At 39.9% G+C, this 23,803-nt stretch overlaps 1 protein-coding gene across 3 annotated transcripts in view; it reads left to right on the forward strand.

Moving 5' to 3' along the window:
- Nucleotides 1-20,209, forward strand: part of tbccd1 (TBCC domain containing 1) — a 36,236-nt gene extending 16,027 nt beyond the window's left edge. The window contains exons 1-9 of one of the 3 annotated variants that reach the window (XM_062061624.1): nucleotides 2,248-2,435; nucleotides 4,801-4,865; nucleotides 4,944-5,210; nucleotides 5,285-5,443; nucleotides 10,018-10,134; nucleotides 10,212-10,461; nucleotides 10,536-10,722; nucleotides 16,578-17,099; nucleotides 19,783-20,209. In XM_062061624.1, coding sequence (XP_061917608.1) covers nucleotides 2,390-2,435; nucleotides 4,801-4,865; nucleotides 4,944-5,210; nucleotides 5,285-5,443; nucleotides 10,018-10,134; nucleotides 10,212-10,461; nucleotides 10,536-10,722; nucleotides 16,578-17,099; nucleotides 19,783-19,999 — 1,830 coding nt within the window. In that variant the 5' untranslated portion in view covers nucleotides 2,248-2,389 and the 3' untranslated portion in view covers nucleotides 20,000-20,209. Of the gene's footprint in view, nucleotides 1-2,247; nucleotides 2,436-4,567; nucleotides 4,587-4,800; nucleotides 4,866-4,943; nucleotides 5,211-5,284; nucleotides 5,444-10,017; nucleotides 10,135-10,211; nucleotides 10,462-10,535; nucleotides 10,723-16,577; nucleotides 17,100-19,782 lie in introns of those variants that run through there. The other 2 variants (XM_062061626.1, XM_062061625.1) reach the window with 2 other exon arrangements.
- Nucleotides 20,210-23,803: the final 3,594 nt, after the last annotated feature.

Raw genomic sequence — 23,803 nt, forward strand, 5'->3', positions numbered from 1 at the left:
GTACCAATCGATCCACGGACCGGTACCAGGCCGCGGCTCGGTGGTTGGGGACCACTGATTTAAACTACAACAGAAAATTACCGCCTCTGCGAGCATTATTATCTTCTGTAATATTCCATACAGCTCTTCGATTGGATTAATTCAGTGGTTCTTAACCTGGGTTCGATGGAACCCTAGGGGTTCGGTGAGTCGGGCTCAGGGGTTCGGCGGAGGTCAAGACACACCCGACTCATCGTGTAAATAAAAACTTCTCCCTATCGGCGTATTACGGATACGGCAACAGCAGAAGTCACACTGATTTGCAGGTGTGTAATTTATTGTGAGTTTATGCACTGTGTTGGTTTTGTCGTTTGATCAAGGTGATGTTCATGCACGCTTCATTTTGTGCACCAGTAATAAAACATGGTAACATTTTAATATGGGGAACATATTCACCATTAGTTAGTTGCTTATTAACATGCAAATTAGTAACATATTGGCACTTAACTAGTCATTATTAAGTACTTATTATTGCCTTATTCGGCATGGCCTTATTATAACCCTAACCCTCTAACCTTGGCCCTAACCCTCTAACCCAGTGGTTCTTAACCTGGGTTCGGTGAGTCGGCCTCAGGGGTTCGGCGGAGCTTCCGCCACGGAGGTAAAGACACATCCGACTTATCGTGTAAATAAAAACTTCTCCCTATCAGCGTATTATGGATACCCCCAAACAATGTTCCCTCTAATTTTCCATCTGATTTGCAGGTTTTTTGATTGATCGATTGAAACTTTTACTAGTAGATTGCAAAGGAAGAGAATACATTATATGAAACAGTACAGTTTACACCAGGGGTCACCAACGCGGTGCCCGCGGGCACCAGGTATCCCGTAAGGACCAGATGAGTAGCCCGCTGGCCTGTTCTAAAAATAGCTCAAATAGCAGCACTTACCAGTGAGCTGCCTCTATTTTTTACATTGTATTTATTTACTAGCAAGCTGGTCTTGCTTTGCTCAACATTTTTAATTCTGAGACAAAACTCAAATAGAATTTGAAAATCCAAGAAAATATTTTAGACTTGGTCTTCACTAACTGACAAAGAAACAGATAACAGATTTGGTGTCCAGTTCAAAGTGTGACATGATTTATTTAAAAATTTGACAGTTGAATTTTGTATTTTACATGAGTTATTATTTTTACAAACATGGTGCAAAGTAATTCATGATTTGTTAAAAAATGTTAGTGGCTAGCTAGTTAAAATGGGGTATTGTGATTTCACAAGACAGTCTTAGAAGTGATCATTTGAAAATGTTCAATTTGAAAAATGTGCACTTAGAGAAAATATAAAAATAAAGTTTTGCATATGGATATTTATCTGTTTCTATATATATTTATTGTGAGAAATCATTAAGATGATCAGTGTTTCCACAAAGATAAATATAATTAATTATTAATAATAACAGAGTTAAAGGTAAATTGAGCAAATTGGCTATTTCTGGCAATTTATTTAAGTGTGTATCAAACTGGTAGCCCTTCGCATTAATCAGTACCCAAGAAGTAGCCCTTGGTTTCAAAAAGGTTGGTGACCCCTGGTTTACACAGTACAGTACATATTCCGTACAATTGACCACTAAATGGTAACACCCCAATAAGTTTTTCAACTTGTTTAAGTCGGGGTCCACGTTAATCAATTCATGGTAATGTGTGTAAGGTGTGTAATTAGTTGTGAGTTCATGCACGGTGTTGGTTTTGTTCTTTGAACAAGGTGATGTTCATGCACGGTTCATTTTGTGCACCAGTAAAAAAACATCTACATTTTTCTTGAATTGAAAAAACATTTTATTTTTCACTAAAGAAGGGTTCGGTGAATGCGCATATGAAACTGGTGGGGTTCGGTACCTCCAACAAGGTTAAGAACCACTGCTCTAACCCTAACCCTAACCAAATAACTCTAAATTAAATCTTTGTTACTTAGAATATGTTCCCCTAGTGTCCAAAAAACTCTAAATTAAGTCTTTGTTACTTAGAATATGTTCCCCATACTAAAGTGTTACCAAAAACTTATAACTTTTTTTTTAATTTGAAAAAAAACAACATTTTATTTTTCACTAAAGAAGGGTTCGGTGAATGCGCATATGAAACTGGTGGGGTTCGGTACCTCCAACAAGGTTAAGAACCACTGGGTTAATTTAAATTGTGCAAGTGTACCAAATATACTCCCCGATGCTTGACAGCTCGACTACGCATGCGCGACAACCGGTGGGGCGGGGCGGGGCTCAAAATTGGGCTGTGGACATTGTGGCGGGCGCCAAATAGGAAGTAGTTCTTCACAAACATGGATGGCCGCGCTTCCAAACGAAACTAAATTGTTTAAATGTCTTGAACTCGTTGACGAAGCGCTCTCACGCTGAAATGGAACGACGACACCAGCACGTTTGGCCCTCGACGCAGGCTCAAAGTAAGTAAGATAATACGAGTGGTGTTCGTCAGCCTCGCTAGCTTAGCTTCGAGTCGAGTTGGAGCGAACAAAAGAACGCATCTGAGACTAACTTGTTCACTTCCTCTTCGACCAATACCATTTTTACAACTAAATGTGTTTCTTGCAGCTGTAGTTATGGTAAAAGTCGACGGTGACTCAGTCGGCATTTCACGTGAAGGGTTCATCTCAGCCAGGTTGCCATGGCAGCATTAAGTGACGTCACTAGACGTCTACCCTCTTCACATGTTATTAAATGTTACAGTTGTTGTCTTTTCCTTTTGGCAGTTAGATCCCGAGCATCGCCATTCTACCTCTATACTGCTTATTCTTGGGTGTGTTGGAATTATTTATTAAACAAAATACAGCAGCTTTATTTAGTGGAAATTAATTAAAATGCAACATGAATGTGAGTGTGTGAATGTTGTCTATCTGTGTTGGCCCTGTGATGAGGTGGCGACTTGTCCAGGGTGTACCCCGCCTTCCGCCCAAATGCAGCTGAGATAGGCTCCAGCACCCCCCGTGACCCCAAAATGGACAAGTGGTAGAAAATGGATGGATGGATATGCAGATTGCCGTATTTTTCGGAGTACAAGGCGCACCTGCCGGAAATGCATAATAAAGAAGGAAAAAGACATATATAAGTCGCATTTTTTGGGGAAACTTATTTGACAAAATCCAGCACCAAGAATAGACATTTGAAAGGCAATTTCAAATAAATAAAGAATAGTGAACAACAGGCTGAATAAGTGTACGTTATATGAGGCATAAATAACCAACTGAGAAGGTGCCTGGTATGTTAACGTAACATATTATGGTAAGAGTCATTCAAATAACTATAACATATAGAACATGCTATACGTTTACCAAACAATCTGTCACTCCTAATTGCTAAATCCCATGAAATCTTATACGTCTAGTCTCTTACGTGAATGAGATAAATAATATTATTTGATATTTTACGCTAATGTGTTAATAATTCCACACATAAGTCGCTCCTGAGTATAAGTCGCACCCCCCGGCCAAACTATGAAAAAAACTGCGACTTATAGTCCGAAAAATACGGTATGTAAATTTTTTTGCAAATCCTATATTTTTGGAATAAATAGTCTTAAAAAAAAACACTACGCACCACTACCGAGCAGTGAATATACCAGAGGGAGGTTTAAGGTGCGTTCCATTCGTACTGGGAAGTCAAAATGTCAGAGTTCCTGGTCGGGATTTCCACTGGAACGTCCCTTGTGGTCGGATTTCCAATTTGGAAAGTTGGAACATTCTCACAAACCCTGAGTTAGCTTCAAAGATGGATGCTCTTAATGTAGACAATTATATACCGTATTTTTCGGGGTATAAGTCGCAGTTTTTTTCATAGTTTGGCCAGGGGTGCGACTTATACTCAGGAGCGACTTATGTGTGAACACATTAGCGTAAAATATCAAATAATATTATTTAGCTCATTCACGTAAGAGACTAGACGTATACGATTTCATGGGATTTAGCGATTAGGAGTGACAGATTGTTTGGTAAACGTATAGCATGTTCTATATGTTATAGTTATTTGAATGACTCTTACCATAATATGTTATGTTAACATACCAGGCACGTTCTCAGTTGCTTATTTATGCCTCATATAACGTACACTTATTCAGCCTGTTGTTCACTATTCTTTATTTATTTTAATTGCCTTTCAAATGTCTATTCTTGGTGTTGGTTTTTATCAAATACATTTCCCCGAAAAATGCGACTTATATATGTTTTTTTCCCTTCTTTATTATGCATTTTCGGCCGGTGCGGTACACTTTTATATTATTGTTATTGGCACTTCTGATTAGTTTTTGTCACACTAAATTAGCCATATACATTGCATTGTGGAACGTTTATACACGGTAACGTCACTTCATGTATTTGTCATTGATGTGGTACATATAAATCCTACATCGCTAGCAAGGGTGTCTGTTTCCTCTTCATTCACCGTGTTTGAAGGTTGCAGAAATGCATGTTTTCCCATAAATTGTTTATATTCAAACAAGGCAAAAATACCTTTCGTGGATGTGGCTATCTTGATTTTTGACCTTGTAACTGGAACGCTCACAACTCGGTTGTGACGTCATTTCCAGCACCCCAACTTCCGAGGTAAATGGGAACGCACCATTATAGTGAAAGAAAAGAAAATCTGTTACAATACACATACTGGACATACCATTAAATACACCTCAATACAAGACTTAATACAAAAAGTCTCACTTTTAGAGTAGTATTTATTCAGCAAAATCTTTTTTTATTGTGGTTGCAGTTGTGTACGACTATATTTAACACTATATTCAATTGCTTTAATCCATTTATTTAGACATGGATACAAACAGTGTGAACATATGGCCACGTATGGAGCCCTTCCTCTTGGGTGCTCTTCAGGTAATGTCCCCAGCGATCAAACACTCTTGCCGTCTCCTAGAATATTGGTTCAAAGCTTGGTGTGATGCCTGGTTATAGGTGGCACCCACCTCCAAGCTCAGCCTGCACTACCTCCGCAAGATGGCCACCTACGTGCAGAGCCGCGACGGCTGCTTCCCCTCCCTGGGCTGGCCCATGTGGAGGCACATCGCGTGCGGGAAGCTGCAGCTTCCAGAAGAGCTGGCCTGGATCTACTTTGAAACCTTTGACCTATTCACCAGCAACTCGCCTGGGGAGCGGCTGGAGAGGGTGGATTGTCTGTCACAGTGTTCCAACAAAAGTGAGCTGGAACAGCAGAGGAATAAGGTATAAATGACTGTATTTACTGTAATGTCTTGCAGCATTTAGCTGCTTGATTCACCTTTGTCTTTGCTCTCCAGATGTCTGTGGACACGCTGCAGTTCATCCTCTTCCTTTACATTCAGCAGCTGAACCGAGTGTCTCTGCGTAGCTCTTTGATTGGCGAAGAGTGGCCCATCCATCGAACGCGCACCATGTTTTCATCAGACAGAGAGTCCAAGACTAGCTCCCAAAACAAGGTCACCATCTTTGTTCACAAGACACACTTACACTCAGGCCTCAACATTAGGTACACCACGGTCTCAAGCTGTCATGGTAATTCTACTTACCAAATTTTACACCTTTATCGGTGCATACAAAATGAAGTTAAATTAGGGCTGGGCGATAAGGTAATAAAATGACCATGATTATTTTGTTCTTATCATTCGATCTTGATACTTTTTTTTTTTTTTAAGCTGATTGTCCCATGCAGGATTATTGCGAGTACAGCATTCCTACTATTTACTAGGGGTGTAACGGTACATGTATTTGTATTGAACCGTTTCGGTACGGGGGTTCTGGTTCGGTTCGGAGGTGTACCGAACGAGTTTCTACACGGACATATTAAGTAGCGTAACGCACGTTGTTGTAAACAATGCACACCGAGGCACAACACACGGCACGCTAGCAGCTAACGGGCTACGATAGACTGACCATACGTCTTGTTTTCACCGGACATGTCCTCTTTTGCGGGGCTGTCAGGGCGGAGTTTCTTAAATGCCTCAAATGTCCGGCATTTTGAGTTAGGGTTGCGTGTATTTTCAATGTACGTTCAGGGTTAAGAAGGGGTTAAAAACAAAACAAATTGCGCGCGCAGCAGCATTGGTGAGGGAGGGGCAGAGACAGAGAGAGCGAGAGAGTTATGATAAACGTGCATGCGTCACCAGGCTCTGCTTTTTATCCATAGATTTATCAGATTTAATTTTTTATTATCTATAGCAGGGGTGTCAAAAGTGTGCCCCGGAGGCCATTTGCGGCCCACAGCTAATGTTTTAAAGGCCCACGGCACATTCTAAAAATACTATTAAAATAAACAAAAACATAACAAAAGTGAAATAAAAAAGCTTAAAGGTTAAATGTAATTTAGAAAAAGTTGCAATGTTGACTAATAAAAGAAAGCTGTTTTTTTTTTTCAAACTGTCATTGCTCAAAACATAATATTGAATAAAAATCAATGTTATTATGAATTATTGGCTTATCCAAGGTTCCCATTATTTCACATAAAATATTTCACTAAGAAAAATATTTTTGGTGGAAGATTTTGCAAATTTGGTAAATAAATAACCCAAAAATGTGTATTTTGTTGTTTTCTTACTGTACCGAAAATGAACCGAACCGTGACCTCTAAACCGAGGTACGTACCGAACCGAAATTTTTGTCTACCGTTACACCCCTACTATTTACTACCGCAGTATCTTGTACCAGACATTTCCACCGGGTTTGTTTGATTGAGGTAATATATGCTAACAGCTGACAACTGTCATTTTTTTCATATCTATGATTGTGCTTACTAGGGGTGCAACAGTACAGGTAAACCACGCTATGGTCCATACCTGGTTTTAGGGCCATGGTTTTTCTTATTTTTTGGTACGTTTTGGGGGGGGGGGTAAACAGGACAACTTTTTTGCCTCAGTTATTTTTTATTTTTTTGCTTGTCCTCACAAACATTCTGCAGTAAACAAAAGTATCATTGGTGTAGTGAATTCTATAAGACTTTTATTTAAAGTGAACGTTTACTAAACAACACTTTCAAATGGTAAATTATTTGTATTTTTAATTACTTGTATACATCAGTGCTTCTCACGAGTGCTTTAGCAAACCAGCGGTGACCCACATTGCGGAGTTATTAAAACTCAAATTCTGTATCTTATATTGAATGAAAATACATTAAAGTGCAGTATGAATTTGGGGTACTGTAAAAATAATGTGTACCAACACACAAAACAACTTCAATGATTATTTCATGAACAAAATGTTAGTTTTTTTATCCACAAACAAAAAGAACACAAAGTGTCTATCTGCAGAGTTTTTAAGTACATGGTATATCAGAAGAGTGGAATCTTTGCAGACACATAAACAAAAAGTTTGATAAAAACAAATATTCAGATATAAAAACGCCTTTTCTGATTAAATTAGTGGGTGTGTTGATTCTCCCAGTCAAGACAAATACAGTCACATAGATGTTCTGAGTGCCTGCAAGTCTGCATTCAGGGCAGGATTACTGGTGAGCTGCAGTAGGTAGTGAAACTAAAGCTGCTGCTCCTTCTCAATGTTGTGTTTCAACTTCTATCCTAGTGTTAGTCATATTTCTTTTTGTTTTTCTGGGCTGCATGGGGAAGGGGTACATCGCTAATTGAAAATTATTTACATATGACGAGCCTCACTTTCGCGACGGTGGAATTGGAGGTCACGCACATGGACACACTTTCACACAAACACACACATTGACAGACACACAGGATCACGGTCAATAAAGGCGGATTGTGCGTATACCAAGCATAATTGCTTCCCCACTGTTTACTACGGCGGTAACCTCCAGCAGACATGTATGCCAGGTTTGATCGAGTAATTATGCTAACAGCTGATCACTGTGATCAAACTCAAATTAATTGCAATTAATGATCATATAATCACCCGTTCTTAAATTAAATATATTTTTTCCAACAATTCAAGCAAAGACCGGTCAAATTGGACACAGTCAGAATGAGAGTCCTCTTCTTTGGGGTTCCCTCTCCTCTACAAGTCTAAGTCCACAGGGATTTCCCCCTCCTTATGAGGCTGTTTTTTTTTGCTTTTTTGGACCCATATTGAGTAAGCTAAATAGACAAAACTTGGTGAATGTTGAGAAAAGAAACCCGCGCTGGCGAGTAACGGACTGCGTAAACACAATAGCCGCTCCAAAATAACTGGGCCCTTTGTGCACTGTACTGCACAGGATGTGACGTCCCCAAAATGGCTGCACCCCAAGGCATCCAGCGGCACACAAAATTAATGAAGCGCTCGTACGCCATGACGTGGTTCGCACACAGAGGCATATTTGGTTCGATCTAAACTTTTACAAGAAGTAGGATTCGTAAATCGAGGTTCCACAGTATTTGATTCGGAAATGCATGACGCAAGAAGCACTGCCTGTTTTTCACTTTTTTTGGAATTTGGGGTCGAAGTATAGACTTGGGACCAAAAAAACCTAAATCCAAATACCGTATTTTTCGGAGTATAAGTCGCTCCGAAGTATAAGTCGCACCGGCCGAAAATGCATAATAAAGAAGGAAAAAAACATATATAAGTCACACTGGAGTATAAGTCGCATTTTTTGGGGAAATTTATTTGATAAAACCCAACACCAAGAATAGACATTTGAAAGGCAATTTCAAATTAAATAAAGAATAGTGAACAACAGGCTGAATAAGTGTACATTATATGAGGCATAAATAACCAACTGAGAACGTGCCTGGTATGTTAACGTAACATATTATGGTAAGAGTCATTCAAATAACTATAACATATAGAACATGCTATACGTTTACCAAACAATCTGTCACTCCTAATCGCTAAATCCCATGAAATCTTATACGTCTAGTCTCTTACTTAAATGAGCTACATAATATTGTTTGATATTTTACGGTAATGTGTTAATTCCACACATAAGTCGCTCCTGAGTATAAGTTGCACGCCTGGCCAAACTATGAAAAAAACTGCGACTTATAGTCCGAAAAATACGGTACATCATTCTTACACTCTTAGTATGTAGAAGCGTCTGAATATTCGCTAAATATAGCAACAAAGCTACTGAAGTCACTGATCCTTTCTGCTGCGTTTTATGCTCTGGCAGACCAGGATTGTATGAGCTGTGTTTGAGAATCAGAGTTGCAATTAAAGGTAGCGCCAAATCTATTTGTGTAAAGCCACCGCAATAAAATAAGTGCAAACATTTGTGGTATGCTCCCACCTCTTCTATCAAGTATCGTGGAAGTTACTAGAGCTTTCTTAGAGGAGGTACATCATGCAATGCACAAATATATACACAAGGGCTGCCCGAACTTTTGCCACTGACGGCCACGGACTGACAAATCAAAGGATGCAAATGGACACTTTGGTAGTTTTCACCTTTAAACAAATACAATATGTAGACTTTTTTTTAAAGTAATAAAAAATGCCATTTCGATAGAAATTTTGTGTGAATGCCAAAGCCGAACTGAAATGCTAATGGTAAACACGTTGGCCAGATAGTGTCAAGTAACAAAAAATATGAGCTAAAAAAATCTAGCATACTAACAGTACTATGCTAACATGCTTACAGTTAGCGTCAGTGAAATACCAAAATATATGACACTGATGTGTTTACCTAGTAAATCAGCAAAAAAAAAATCTAGCATGCTAATGGTAGCATTCTTGACAAGTACCAGGACAAAGATGTATTACTCTGAGGTGTGTACCGATACCTAAAATTAAAAAATATATATATATTAGTCTGCTAACGTTTGCATGCATCAAGTACCAAAATATGACTGAGGTATATACCTACAAAATTAACAAATAAATTAGCATACCAATATTGGCATTCTAACCGGTATCATTCGTCAAGCAACAACATATTTGAGGCTGAGCCTACATACCTGCAAAAAAGCTAGCATGCTAACATTAGAATGCTACTGGTTGTGTCGCAGGCTGCTAAAAAAATGAGCTACAAGCTAAATGGCCCCTGGGCCGCACTTTGGACACCCCTGATCTACACCACCAGGTATAACCTAACCGTTTACGATGTCACTCTTAGAACTGGGACGACCAGGCCCAATTATCATTCGTGCAGAGCCGCCTCGCTGAGCTTCTGGAGCTGCTGGTGGATCCCGGCCAGTTGTCAGAGTCTGGACTGGCCCCGCGTGACTGTCAGGTATGTGGACCTCCACCATTATCGTGTTAGCTTCCAGCACGTTTGCGCTGACAGACCCTTGCCACGTTGTCTCCCAGTTATCCCTGGAGGCCTTGTACAGCCTTGACTTCCTCCTGGAGGGCTCAACCCAACTGAACTGGTCCGTCCAGCCCCTCCACAGACTTCTAAGCAAAGATCCTCTCCAGATGCAAGCGGGCTACTGTGCAGTGAAGCGCTCCTTCCCTTTGTACCAGCTGCTCTCTTGTCTCCAGCACAACCTCACTCTCAATCCTTTTGGGATAAAGGCCTGCCTGCGCTCTGGGAAGAAACTGGCCTGGGCCCAACAAGGTACCCTAAATCTTTTACAGGTCTTAAATCCTGTCCTTGTGTACGCTTTCTCCTACGTTCTTCTTCTTGTCTAGTGGAGGGTAACATGAAACGAGCCAAGATAGCCCGGAACACTCACATGGCTCCAGCTGGCAGTAAGATAGTGCTCATGTCTCAGGTCTACAAGCAGACCCTCGCCAAGACCTCAGACAAGCTGACAGGGGCCAACATTAAGATCCATCGATGCTCTGATGCATTCATTTACCTCCTCTCACCTCTCAGGTAAGGTCAAAGTTCAGACATCGTGCTTAAAATGCTTTTTCTTTTTAAACTTTGAAGAAGGTGTAGTTTGTTTGTAACCATCAACTAATTTATTATGACAGATTTTATTTTAAAAATGCTACTGTTAGATTCTGGCAAACTGAAACCAAATATGTTGTGTGTAAATAGGTTTGGAACTAATCTGGATCAGATCCTCATTGCACATACTCCATAAAATAACATGGTCAGACGCATCACTGTCAAATCTCATTCAACTGTTTTCTGTCCACTCAGAGCTGTAATTTTGAGCCATATTTGATATGGATCTGAACCAGATTACACATTTAACATTGGATTTGATCATGGAAAAATCCCACTGGAGATGTTTAGACACGTATATCTTTGTCAAATTAGCCAATTCATATGCTGGGCAGTTTGAGACAGTATTCACATTTACATATTATACATGTTGGTGAAATGTGTCGTGACAGGTTAAACTTTATTAGTTACCTGTGTTTTCGCATTCATTACTTTTTCTGCGCTCCTCTCTTTTTTTTGTTCTACTTCCTGTTCTGCTAAAGTACACTCCTGTTCCTGATTGACAATCATCGAGCACACCTGTCACTGGTTGTCAATCAGGAGGCTTCTTATGCAACCCTGTTCCATCGCTTCTGCTTACTATACTATTGCGCTAGCCTATCTGCAGTCGGCTAGTGCGTTGTTTGATTCACCTGTGGTTAGGGCTGGGCAATTTGGCATCCAATCTCGATTAACATCACCATTTTTTAAAAATTAAAGCGGATTGTTCCATGCAGGATTATACGGCGTAGCGCATTCCTACTGTTTACTACTGCAGTATCTTGTAACAGACATTCCCACCATGTTTGATTAAGGTAATATATTCTAACAGCTGACAAATGTCATTTTGTTCATAAATACATTTGTGTTTACTAGAGGTGCAACAGTATAGGTGACCCACCAGACGGTCAGTACCTGGTTTTAGGAACATGGTTTTGCTTTTTCGGTACGTTTTGTCTGGGTTTTTTTTTCCTCTCCAAGTTATTTTGTTTTTTTTGCTCGTCATTACAAACATTCTGCAGTAAACAAACAATAATTGGTGTAGTCAATACCATGAAACTTTTATTTCAAGTTATTTTTTACCACTTTCAAATGGTAAATTATTATTTGTATTATTTAGTTACTTTATCAGTGTTTCTCTCCAGGGCTTTGGCAAACTTATATTAAATGAAAATACATTCAAGAGCACTTCGAATATGAAGTACTGTAAAATAATGTGTACCAAATATGGTTGTACGGTATACCGGTATTGGTATAGTGGCGCGATACTATTGAATCATATTCTGTACTACACCGCCTCTGAAGCGTACCGGTCCATGTCCTAGCTACATCTAAATGACTAATCCTTGCCTCCATGGCAGGACGAGGAATAGCTAAACATGCTTCACTACACACTGTAGCTCACCGGCTTCACAGCTAATGACGCATTCCCGAATGTAAACAAACGCCATTGGTGGATCTACACCAGACATCCACTGTAATGATACCAAATTCAGGAGCGTATCTAGTCGATACTACTATGATTTTATTGATGTTTTTTAGCATCGCAAAATCTTCATTCGTTTTTTTAACATTTATATTATGTTTATAAACTGAGGAAACATGTCCCCGGACACATGAGGACTTTGAATATGACCGATGTATATGCTACTGTAACTACTTAGTATCGGCTCAATACCCGGATCGATACCCAAATTTGTGGTATCATCCAAAACTAATGTAAAGTATCCAAACAGAAGAATAAGTGACTGTCATAATTTTGACAAAATAATATAATAATAAATGACACAATATGTTACTGCATATGTCAGCAGACTAATTAGAAGCCTTTGTTTGTTTACTTACTACTAAAAGACAAGTTGTCTTGTATGTTCACTATTTTATTTAAGGACAAACTTGCAATAAGAAACATATTTTTAATGTACCGTAAGATTGTAAAATAAAGCCAATAATGCAATTTTTTGTGGTCCCCTTTATTTAGAAAAGTACCTAAAAGTATCGAAATACATTTTGGTACCGCTTCCGGTACCAAAATATTGGTATCGGGACAACATTAGTACCAACACATAAAACAATTTTTTCGATTTTGTCAGGAACAAAAACAATTTTTTATTTACAAACAAAAAAGTCTGTCTGCAGAGTTTTTTGTTTTGTTTTTTTTCATCGGTATACTGGCACTATTATGCTTGTTACTGCAACAGCAGAGACACTTTTTTTTTTAGCACATGTTATAATCCGAGGAGTGGAATCTTTGCAGACACCTAAACAAAAAGTATGATTAGAAATATTTAGATCTAAAAATGCAGTTTCTGATTAAATTAGTGTTGATTCTCCCTGTCTGGACCAATACAGTCACATAGACGTTCTCTTAGTGCCTGCAAGTCCGCATTCAGGGCAGGATTACTGGTGAGCTGCAGCAGATAGTAAAACTAAAGCTGCTTCTTTTAAATGTTGTTTCAACTTCTGTGCTAGTCTTAGTCATATTTCATTATTTTGTTCTTCTGGGCTGCACTTCCAGCTGTGTAAGGGGGAAGAGAGACGATGTGATTGAACATTAATTAAGTCGTAGGTAGACTGACTTTCGCGACGGTGGAACAAGATAGTCGTGTACACGGACACACTTTTACACAAACACAAACGTACACACACTTTCACAGACATACAGGATCACGGTCAATAAAGGTGGATTGTTCCGTGCAGCATTAATCCAAGAATCATCGCTTCCCTACTGTTTACTACTGCGGTAAATTTGAACAGACACGTCCACCATGTTTGATCGAGGAAATATGCTAACAGCTGATCAATGTGATCAAACTCAAATGAATCGCGAGTGTGCGTGAACACTTGGACTTCACACGAAGGTGCCAAAATACAAAAAACTAAACTATTTGAGAAATCTGACTAATCTAATACATGGAATTGTAGTGAGTGGTTCTCAACGGATTTGGCTGCAGGACCCACTCATTAAAGACACATAATGAAACGTTTATTTTTTTAAACATTTTGATGATTATAGTTCGACTAATAAAAACCCACAATTCTGTAGCTCATAAATGTTGAAAAATGGTCAAAGTTCAATTTTTTAAACCACTCAATTAGGGTTGCGTGGTGTAGAAGATATACAATATGAGTTATATTATTTTGGCAGACAATATGAATTGTAATACTGTGATAATGCTTGATGAAGACACATTCTAGCTCTGTCCTGTCCTGCAAATTGTACAGTGTCAAGCAAAGAAACGCAATGTATGCAGCATGTAGCATTCTTGCTAGCGGCTACCGTCCCTCCACAGTGCAAAGCCACTGCTAAGACAGCCACCCCTGCCTCCATGGTGGCAAATAAACTACAATTCCTACAAGTATCACTACTTGAGGGTGAGGAATAGCTAAACATGCTACACCACACACAATAGAAGGACATGAATCATGAATGTAAACATTGGTTGGCTAATCGATACAAATATTGACAGTAACGATACTATATTCGGTATCATTATATGGTCGATAAAAGGAGGTGCAACAATATTTTTTATTATCAAAAAATGTTTTTGTTATTGCTTACAAACCTTAAGAAATAAGTCCCTGGAGTCCTGGACACAGGGAGGCTTTAAAGGGGACCTGCACACGTGTGTTCTTCATTTTTTTATGCATTCCAAGTCGTTAAATACGGCAAGTACGGGGTGACTAACAATGCAGCTAATGGGAGTACACTATTCCGCCCCCAAAGCCCACCAAATAAACATCCAAAAACCGCTATCAATACTCCATTTACATCTCCTGACCTGAATATTAACCAAGTATTAGCGATATTTTTATTATACGCACTAACGCAGAGGAACTACTTTTAGTAGCGCCGTGATCACAGAGAGCTGACTAGTTTATGCTGCTATATTAACATACTGTGTCGATGAGCTGCTGTATCGCCTCTGAGTTGATGATAGTTAATTCTAGGTTATAAATCATGCCTCTTACCTAGATAGTAGAAACCGAGATGTTGGTCAACTTTGACATTCAACGCGTCCGTTTGTGCAATTATAATTAATTCTCCATCCAAATGGGAAGATTTAATTTAATTTATTTAAGAGCAGACATTGTACACTAAGTGATTGTTTTATTATGTTCATAGTTTGCATTTATTGAAATAGAGCAACTCCCATTGGCTCCATTGTTAGCTGACTTTTGCTATTGTTTATTTACGAGTTAGAATACATTAAAAAAAACATAAAAAATATGTGTTCTTCTCTTACATAAGGATTGTGAATGATGGTCAAAATTCCCCCAAAAAGTGCAGTTCCTCAAATGATTTAAATCAGAGCCAATAGTAGTAAAATAATTTCAATATTTAATTAATATTGTTACACTGCCATTCTGTGTTTTATTATTATTATTATTATTAGTAGTATCAGCATTGATATGAGCAGTACTGCCCCTGTAACTACTTGGTATTGGATCGATACCCACATTTGTAGTATCACCAAAACTAATGTAAAGTATCCAACAAGAGAGGAGTAAATGTTTATTATATTTTAAAAGAAGTGTGGCTACAACCATGTTAAAACAAAGTAACCAGGTATTAACAGTAGAGATGTCCGATAATATCGGACTGCCGATATTATCGGCCGATAAATGCTTTAAAATGTAATATCGGAAATTATCGGTATCTGTTTCAAAAAGTAAAATTTATGACTTTTTAGAACGCCGCTGTATGGAGTGGTACACGGACGTAGGGAGAAGTACAGAGCGTCAATAAATCTTAAAGGCACTGCCTTTGCGTGCCGGCCCAATCACATAATATCTACAGCTTTTCACACACACAAGTGAATGCATGGCGTACTTGGTCAACAGCCATACAGGTCACACTGAGGGTGGCCGTATAAACAACTTTAACACTGTTACAAATATGCGCCACACTGTGAACCCACACCAAACAAGAATGACAAACACATTTCGGGAGAACATCCGCACCGTAACACAACATAAACACAACAGAACAAATACCCAGAACCCCTTGCAGCACTAACTCTTTCGGGACGCTACAATATACACCCCCCCGCTATCCCCTACCCCCCATCCCAACCCCCGCCCACCTCAACCTCCTCAAGCATGTCCCAAATTCCAAGCTGCTGTTTTGAGGCATGTTATAAAAAAAATAATGCACTCTGTGACTTCAATAATAAATATGGCAGTGCCATGTTGGCATTTTTTTTTCCATAACTTGAGTTGATTTATTTTGGAAAACCTTGTTACATTGTTTAATGCATCCAGCGGGGCATCACAACAAAATTAGGCATAATAATGTGTTAATTCCACGACTGTATATATCGGTATCGGTTGATATCGGAATCGGTAATTAAGAGTTGGACAATATCGGAATATCGGCAAAAAAGCCATTATCAGACATCTCTAATTAACAGTACATTAACAAGTAGATTATTATAGTTTTGATAAATTAATACAGCTCCACAAAATATTTCAGAGATACAGAATTTCGCACGACACCGGCAAATTTAAACAAAACAAAACACCGGCGGAAAGCGATAATCGCTAAAAAAAACCCAGCAAACCGGAGTTTTGACTCGGAGAAGGCATGTTCAGTACAAAAATTAAATAAAAAAAATCTGCGTCCTGGGGATCTCTGATCAGAATCATGCATATTTTATTTACTTTGTCCTGTTGGACTCAAGTCAACTCTTTGGTACAACAACCCAACCTTCCATTGACGTTCTGTTGGTGCTTACGTGGTTTTTAGTACCAGAACGGAAATAGCAGCTAGAAGGTGTTTGTTGTGTACTCTGCAGGTCCGTCAGCGTGGACAAATGCAGAGACTGCACGGTGGTCCTTGGCCCCGTGGAGACCAGCGTCCACGTGCACAGCTGCCAGAGCGTGCGCGTGGTGTGCGTGGCAGGCAGGATCATCGTCGGCGCCTCGTCGCGCTGCACGGTGCACGCCCTGACGCCCACCCGTCCCCTGCTCCTGCCCGGGAACGCCGACATCACCCTGGGCCCCTACCACACCTTCTACCCCACCTTGGAGGACCACATGGGCAGCGTGGGGCTGGCAGTGGTGCCCAACATGTGGGACCAGCCCCTGCTGCTGGGGACCGACGGCCTCGTCAAGGATTCGGACGCCAACCCTGAGCCGGCCTGCTACCGCCTGCTGCCCCCGGAGGACTTTCACACCATGGTGGTGCCGTTCCAGATGAAGGGGGACACGTGCGAGGTGCCGGGCGAGCTGGCGTCCTGCTACCAGATGGCCATCGAAGAGAAGCAGAGGAGGATACAAAAATGGCAGAAGACTGTGATGGAGGCGCAGCTAAACAAGTGAGTGAAACCAGGAGTCTGAATTGTTGCATAAGACACAACTTCATCTTTATGCTGAATCTACAGCGCCTCTGCTGGTCGCAGTTAGGAAGTGCACTCCTTTCTGCTTCAAGGCACGTTTAATGGACATCATTCCCAAATAAATAGTACCGTATTTTTCGGACTATAAATCGCAGTATTTTTCATAGTTTGGCCCGGGGTGCGACTTATACTCAGGAGCGACTTATGTGTGAAGTTATTAACACATTACCGTAAAATATCAAATAATATTTTTTAGCTCATTCACGTAAGAGACTAGACGTATAAGATTTCATGGGATTTAGCGATTAGGAGTGACAGATTGTTTGGTAAATGTATAGCATGTTCTATATGTTATAGTTATTTGAATGACTCTTACCATAATATGTTACGTTAACATACCAGGCACCTTCTCAGTTGGTTATTTATGCCTCATATAACGTACACTTATTCAGCCTGTTGTTCACTATTCTTTATTTATTTTAAATTGCCTTTCAAATGTCTATTCTTGGTGTTGGCTTTTATCAAATACATTTCCCCCAAAAAATGCGACTTGTACTCCACTGCGACTTATATATGTTTTTTTCCTTCTTTATTATGCATTTTCGGCCGGTGCGACTTATACTCCGGAGCGACTTATACTCCGAAAAATACGGTACTCACAGCCCTGCTTACTCATCAGCTTTTATTGATGGAATATACTGGCAGCCATTTTAGTGAAAGGCTGAATTTAGTCATTTACTTATAAAAAGAAATGTATAAAGCAGGGCACTTTAGCATTTTCCGGGCTAAGGACCCCTTAACTAATGGAGCAGGGACCCAATATTTTATCTATCCTTCATTCTATCTATAATGTATTTATCCTGTATAAAATTGTGTTTTAAACTAAATGTACCTTGTTGTTGTGCAATACTAAGATATCAGTATACCGGTAATACAATATAGCACCATTAATCACTTGCTTAATACTAGGATTGTTAATCGCTAGCTGAGAATTACTATTTCTAATCGCTAGCTAGAAACTACCACTGTTAATCGCTACCAGAAAACTAGCCTTGTTAATCGCTAGCTGGAAACTAGCACTGTTGATTGCTATCTAGAAACTAGCATTTGTGATTGCTAGCTAGAAACTACCACTGCTCATATCTAGCCGATAACTAGCATTGTTCATCGCTAGCTATAAACTATCCCAGCTAACCGCTAGCCGAAAACTAGCATTGTTTATAGCTAGCTATAAACTAGCACTGCTAACCGCTAGCCGAAAACTAGCATTGTTAATAGCTAGCTAGAAACTAGCATTGTTAATCGTTAGCTAGACACTACCGCTGCTAATCGCTAGCTGAAAACTAGCATTGTTCATCGCTAGCTAGAATCTAGCACTGCTAATCGCTAGCAGAAAACTGGCCTTGGTAATCGCTAGCTGGAAACTGAAAAAGTTAAAGTACCCATGATTGTCACACACACACTAGGTGTGGCGAAAATATTCTCTGCTAGCACTGTTGATTGCTAGATCGAAACTAGCATTGCTAATCGCTAGCTAGAAACTACCACTGCTCATATCTAGCCTATAACTACCATCTTTCATCGCTAACTAGAAACTAGCGTTGTTAATAGTTAGGTAGATAGTACCACTGCTAATCGCTAGCTGAAAACTAGCATTGTTCATCGCTAGCTAGAATCTAGCACTGCTAATCGCTAGCAGAAAACTGGCCTTGTTAATCGCTAGCTGGTAACTGAAAAAGTTAAAGTACCCATGATTGTCACACACACACTAGGTGTGGCGAAAGTATTCTCTGCTAGCACTGTTGATTGCTAGATCGAAACTAGCATTGCTAATTGCTAGCTAGAAACTACCACTGCTCATATCTAGCCTATAACTACCATCTTTCATCGCTAACTAGAAACTAGCGTTGTTAATAGTTAGGTAGATAGTACCACTGCTAATCGCTAGCAGAAAACTAGTATTGTTAATCGCTAGCTAAAAGTTAGCACTGCTAATCGCTAGCCAAATCTAGCCTTGTTAATCGCGAGCTAGAAACTAACACTGCTAATTGCTAGCTAGAAACTAGCATTGTTAATCGCCAGCTAGAAATTAGAACTGCTAATCGCTAGCTGGCAATTAAAACTCTAACCCCCCCCCTGCAGTACCAATGCAGACCGCCAGGGGTCACGGACACCCTGTTGAAGACATGCTATAAAGGCACAAGCATGTGATTTTTGAGTAAATTTCTTGCCAGCAGGTGCAGCAGCATGAACACACACGTTTGTTTGGTCCTTGTTGCTAGGCAGAACTTGCTGGCCTCGATCACAATGTCTATCGATCACAACTGCCCATCGATCAATGGGGGAAAAAGTCAGTGGTCGCCATGACAACACAGTTGATTAATGCATTATTCTGTATCAAATATAACATCTACTGTCACAATAGCAGTCATTAAAACATGTGGGCTTGAGGGTTTCTGACCTCAACCAGTCTAAGGTGCCAGGATCCTGCTACATTACTAACTACACACTTTAATATGCATGTGTGTGTGTGTGTGTGTGTGTGTGTGTGTGTGTGTGTGTGTGTGTGTGTGTGTGTGTGTGTGTGTGTGTGTGTGTGTGTGTGTGTGTGTGTGTGTGTGTGTGTGTGTGTGTGTGTGTGTGTGTGTGTGTGTGTGTGTAGGGAGCAGAAGCACAAGTTCCAGGAGCTGGTGGAGGCCAAGTTCCACGAGTGGCTGCTGGAGACGGGTCAAAGACAGGAACTGGACAGCCTGATCCCAAACCCCATGTCAACCCTACTGTTCCCCGACGGCGGGCCCCCGGGAGACCAGCTGCCCGTCAACATGGCGGCGTACCTTACAAGTAAAGGGGGGGTAGGGCATTCGCCGATGGCGTGTTGAACTGGAAGCTGCTGCAGCAGAACTTCACTTCACGTCGTTTTTTTGCACTTCGCACACCGCCGAATGTACGTCGTCACTTCCTGTTAGCGCACGCATTTTTGTCATCCTAAAAGATGACTTTACTGTCAAAATGAATGGAATATAATATGTAGCACTGCTGACACAGCACCTTTGTATTGCTAAAAATTAAACATGACTCTGAAAAATGGACAGGTTTCATACGTCCGTATGTAGCGTTTACTTCCCTACTGTATTCATGGGCCGTACCTAATGAAGTGTCCCGTGTGTCCCAACACTTTTGAATACAATACTTTCAATATTTTACAGCAGGTTGAGCCATTCACATAGCAATATACAATACATTCTCATACTAACTAAACCTGTTCAACATAAGACACAATACACATCAATTCTAGTTACTGTATTTTTCGGAGTATAAGTCGCACCGGCCGAAAATGCATAATAAAGAAGGAAAAAAACATATATAAGTCGCACTGGAGTATAAGTTGCATTTTTGGGGGAAATTTATTTGATTAAAGCCAACACCAAGAATAGACATTTGAAAGGCAATTTAAAATAAATAAAGAATAGTGAACAACAGGCTGAATAAGTGTACGTTATATGAGGCATAAATAACCAACTGAGAACGTGCCTGGTATGTTAAAGGCCTACTGAAATGATTTTTTAAAATTTAAACGGGAATAGCAGATCCATTCTATGTGTCATACTTGATCATTTTGCGATATTGCCATATTTTTGCTGAAAGGATTTAGTAGAGAAAATCGACGATAAAGTTCGCAACTTTTGCTCGCTGATAAAAAAAAAAGCCTTGCCTGTACCGGAAGTAGCGTGACGTCACAGGAGCTAGTATTCCTCACAATTCCCCGTTGTTTACAATGGAGCGAGAGATTCGGACCGAGAAAGTGACGATTACCCCATTAATTTGAGCGAGGATGAAAGATTCGTAGATGAGGAACGTTACAGTGAAGGACTCGAGAGGCAGTGATGGACGTATCTTTTTTCGCTCTGACCGTAACTTAGGTACAAGCTGGCTCATTGGATTCCACACTCTCTCCTTTTTCTATTGTGGATCACGGATTTGTATTTTAAACCACCTCGGATACTATATCCTCTTGAAAATGAGAGTCGAGCACGCGAAATGGACATTTAAAGTGACTTTTATCTCCACGACAATACATCGGTGACACACTTAGCTACTGAGCTAACGTGATAGCATCGTTCTCAAATGAAGATAGAAACAAAAGAAATAAACCCCTGACTGGAAGGATGGACAGAAGATCAACAATACTATTAAACCATGAACATGTAATACACAGTTAAAAATTCTCAGCCTGGTAAGGCTTAACAATGCTGTTGCTAACGACGCTAAGGCTAATTTAGCAACTTAGCAACCGGACCTCACAGAACTATGCTAAAAACATTAGCGCTCCACCTACGCCAGCCAGCCCTCATCTTCCCATCAACAGCCGTGCTCACCTGCGTTCCAGCGATCGACGGCGCGACGAAGGACTTCATCCGTGGGTTTGGCGGCAAGCATCGGCTCGGCGTCTGCTAAGTAAGTAGTCCTTGTTGTGTTGCTGTAAGTATTGTACTTAGCCGCTAATACACCGATCGATCCCACCTACAACGTTCTTCTTTGCAGCCTCCATTGTTCATTAAAGAAATTGCAAAAGATTCACCAACACAGATGTCCAGAATACTGTGGAATTTTGTCGAAGAAAACAAGATGTTTCTGTATCGGGTCCGATGGGGTCCAACCACTTACGTGGATTTTGTGACGTCACACGCATAAATCATATCCAAAGGAGTTTTTCAACCGGAAGTGTGGCGGGAATTTTAAAATGTCACTTTATAAGCTAACCCGGCCGTATTGGCATGTGTTGCAATGTTAAGATTTTATCATTGATATATAAACTATCAGACTGCGTGGTCGCTAGTAGTGGCTTTCAGTAGGCCTTTAACGTAACATATTATGGTAAGAGTCATTCAAATAACTATAACATATAGAACATGCTATACGTTTACCAAACAATCTGTCACTCCTATTCGCTAAATCCCATGAAATCTTATACGTCTAGTCTCTTACGTGAATGAGATAAATAATATTATTTGATATTTTACACTAATGTGTTAATAATTTCACACATAAGTCGCTCCTAAATATAAGTCGCACCTCCGGCCAAACTATAAAAAAAACTGCGACTTATAGTCCGAAAAATACGGTAAGTCGCGACTTATACTCAGGAGCGACTTATGTGTGAAATTATTAACACATTAGCGTAAAATATCAAATAATATTATTTAGCTCATTCACGTAAGAGACTAGACGTATAAGATTTCATGGGGTTTAGCGATTAGGAGTGACAGATTGTTTGGTAAACGTATAGCAGGCCTGGGCAATTATTTTAACTCGGGGGGCCACATTTAGAGAAAATTTTTGTCTGGGGGCCGGTATATCTATTTTTAGGAACACTAATACAAAACCTCACTATTATGTCTGATTGAATGCTCAAAACGTTATGACAGACCGCCTTAAAAATTGTAATGGAATTTTACATTTTTCTATGAACGATAAAACACTGAATATTGACAAAATATGAACGTCACACCCCCTTTCGATCGACATATTTTACAATCAAGTGAAACGCAACAAAAATGCAACAAACAGTGACATATGAACGTGAAGGGTACAAAATAAACCCCACCTACAATCTGATACATCACTAAGCTTTAGAACTTTGTTGTGAAAATCTCCTTCCGCGTCTCTGGAAACACTTCCCACCCACACTACTCGTCTGAGCTGCTGTGACGTAGATTACCATAGTAACTAACTAGATGACCATAGTAACTAATTAGATGACCATAGTAACTAATTAGATGACCATAGTAACTAATTAGATGACCATAGTAACTAGTATATCATCCATAAGCGCAGATTCCAACCATTGAAATACTTAGTATAGTTGAAGACTTACGGTCATTAGAAAACATGAGTGCACATCATAATGGCGGCTACACTTTACATCTTAAACATCTAAACAAATTATTTGGGAATGTCTGGCGGGCCAGATTGAAAAGCTCAACGGGCCGCATGTGTCCCCCGGGCCTTAATTTGCCCAGGTCTGGCGTATAGCATGTTCTATATGTTATAGTTATTTGAATGACTCTTACCATAATATGTTACGTTAACATACCAGGCACGTTCTCAGTTGGTTATTTATGCCTCATATAACGTACACTTATTCAGCCTGTTGTTCACTATTCTTTATTTATTTTAAATTGCCTTTCAAATGTCTATTCTTGCTGTTGGCTTTTATCAAATACATTTCCCCCAAAAATGCGACTTATATATGTTTTTTCCCTTCTTTATTATGCATTTTTGGCCGGAGCGACTTATACTCCGAAAAATACGGTAAATAAAAAACTGGGCTGATTTTAAACATAAATTCCTCCAATAAAGATATTTTTATTATTTTATATTGTTTTTAATTTAAGGACTTTTCTACTTTTTACCATCTTCAAAGATTGCATAATAACTTGACATTTCGAAACCAATGTGAGATTTTGAAGGAAGAAAAAAGATGGCGGCCATTGCAGTCACGTAAATAAGTCCTGACTTGGCAGGCCCTCCCTCGCCAGGTGGGGGCAAGCTGGCATGTGCGGGGGTGCGGGGGGGTCATTGGACGCCAACCCGACACCCGGCCTTTATGCCGTAATCCTTCCTCGCTTTTCTGGAAAAACTGAATAGCGCTAGAATCACTGACTCAATTTTTGGATCTCACT

This window comes from Entelurus aequoreus, linkage group LG10 (assembly GCF_033978785.1).
Source record: "Entelurus aequoreus isolate RoL-2023_Sb linkage group LG10, RoL_Eaeq_v1.1, whole genome shotgun sequence".
Lineage (NCBI taxonomy): Eukaryota > Metazoa > Chordata > Actinopteri > Syngnathiformes > Syngnathidae > Entelurus > Entelurus aequoreus.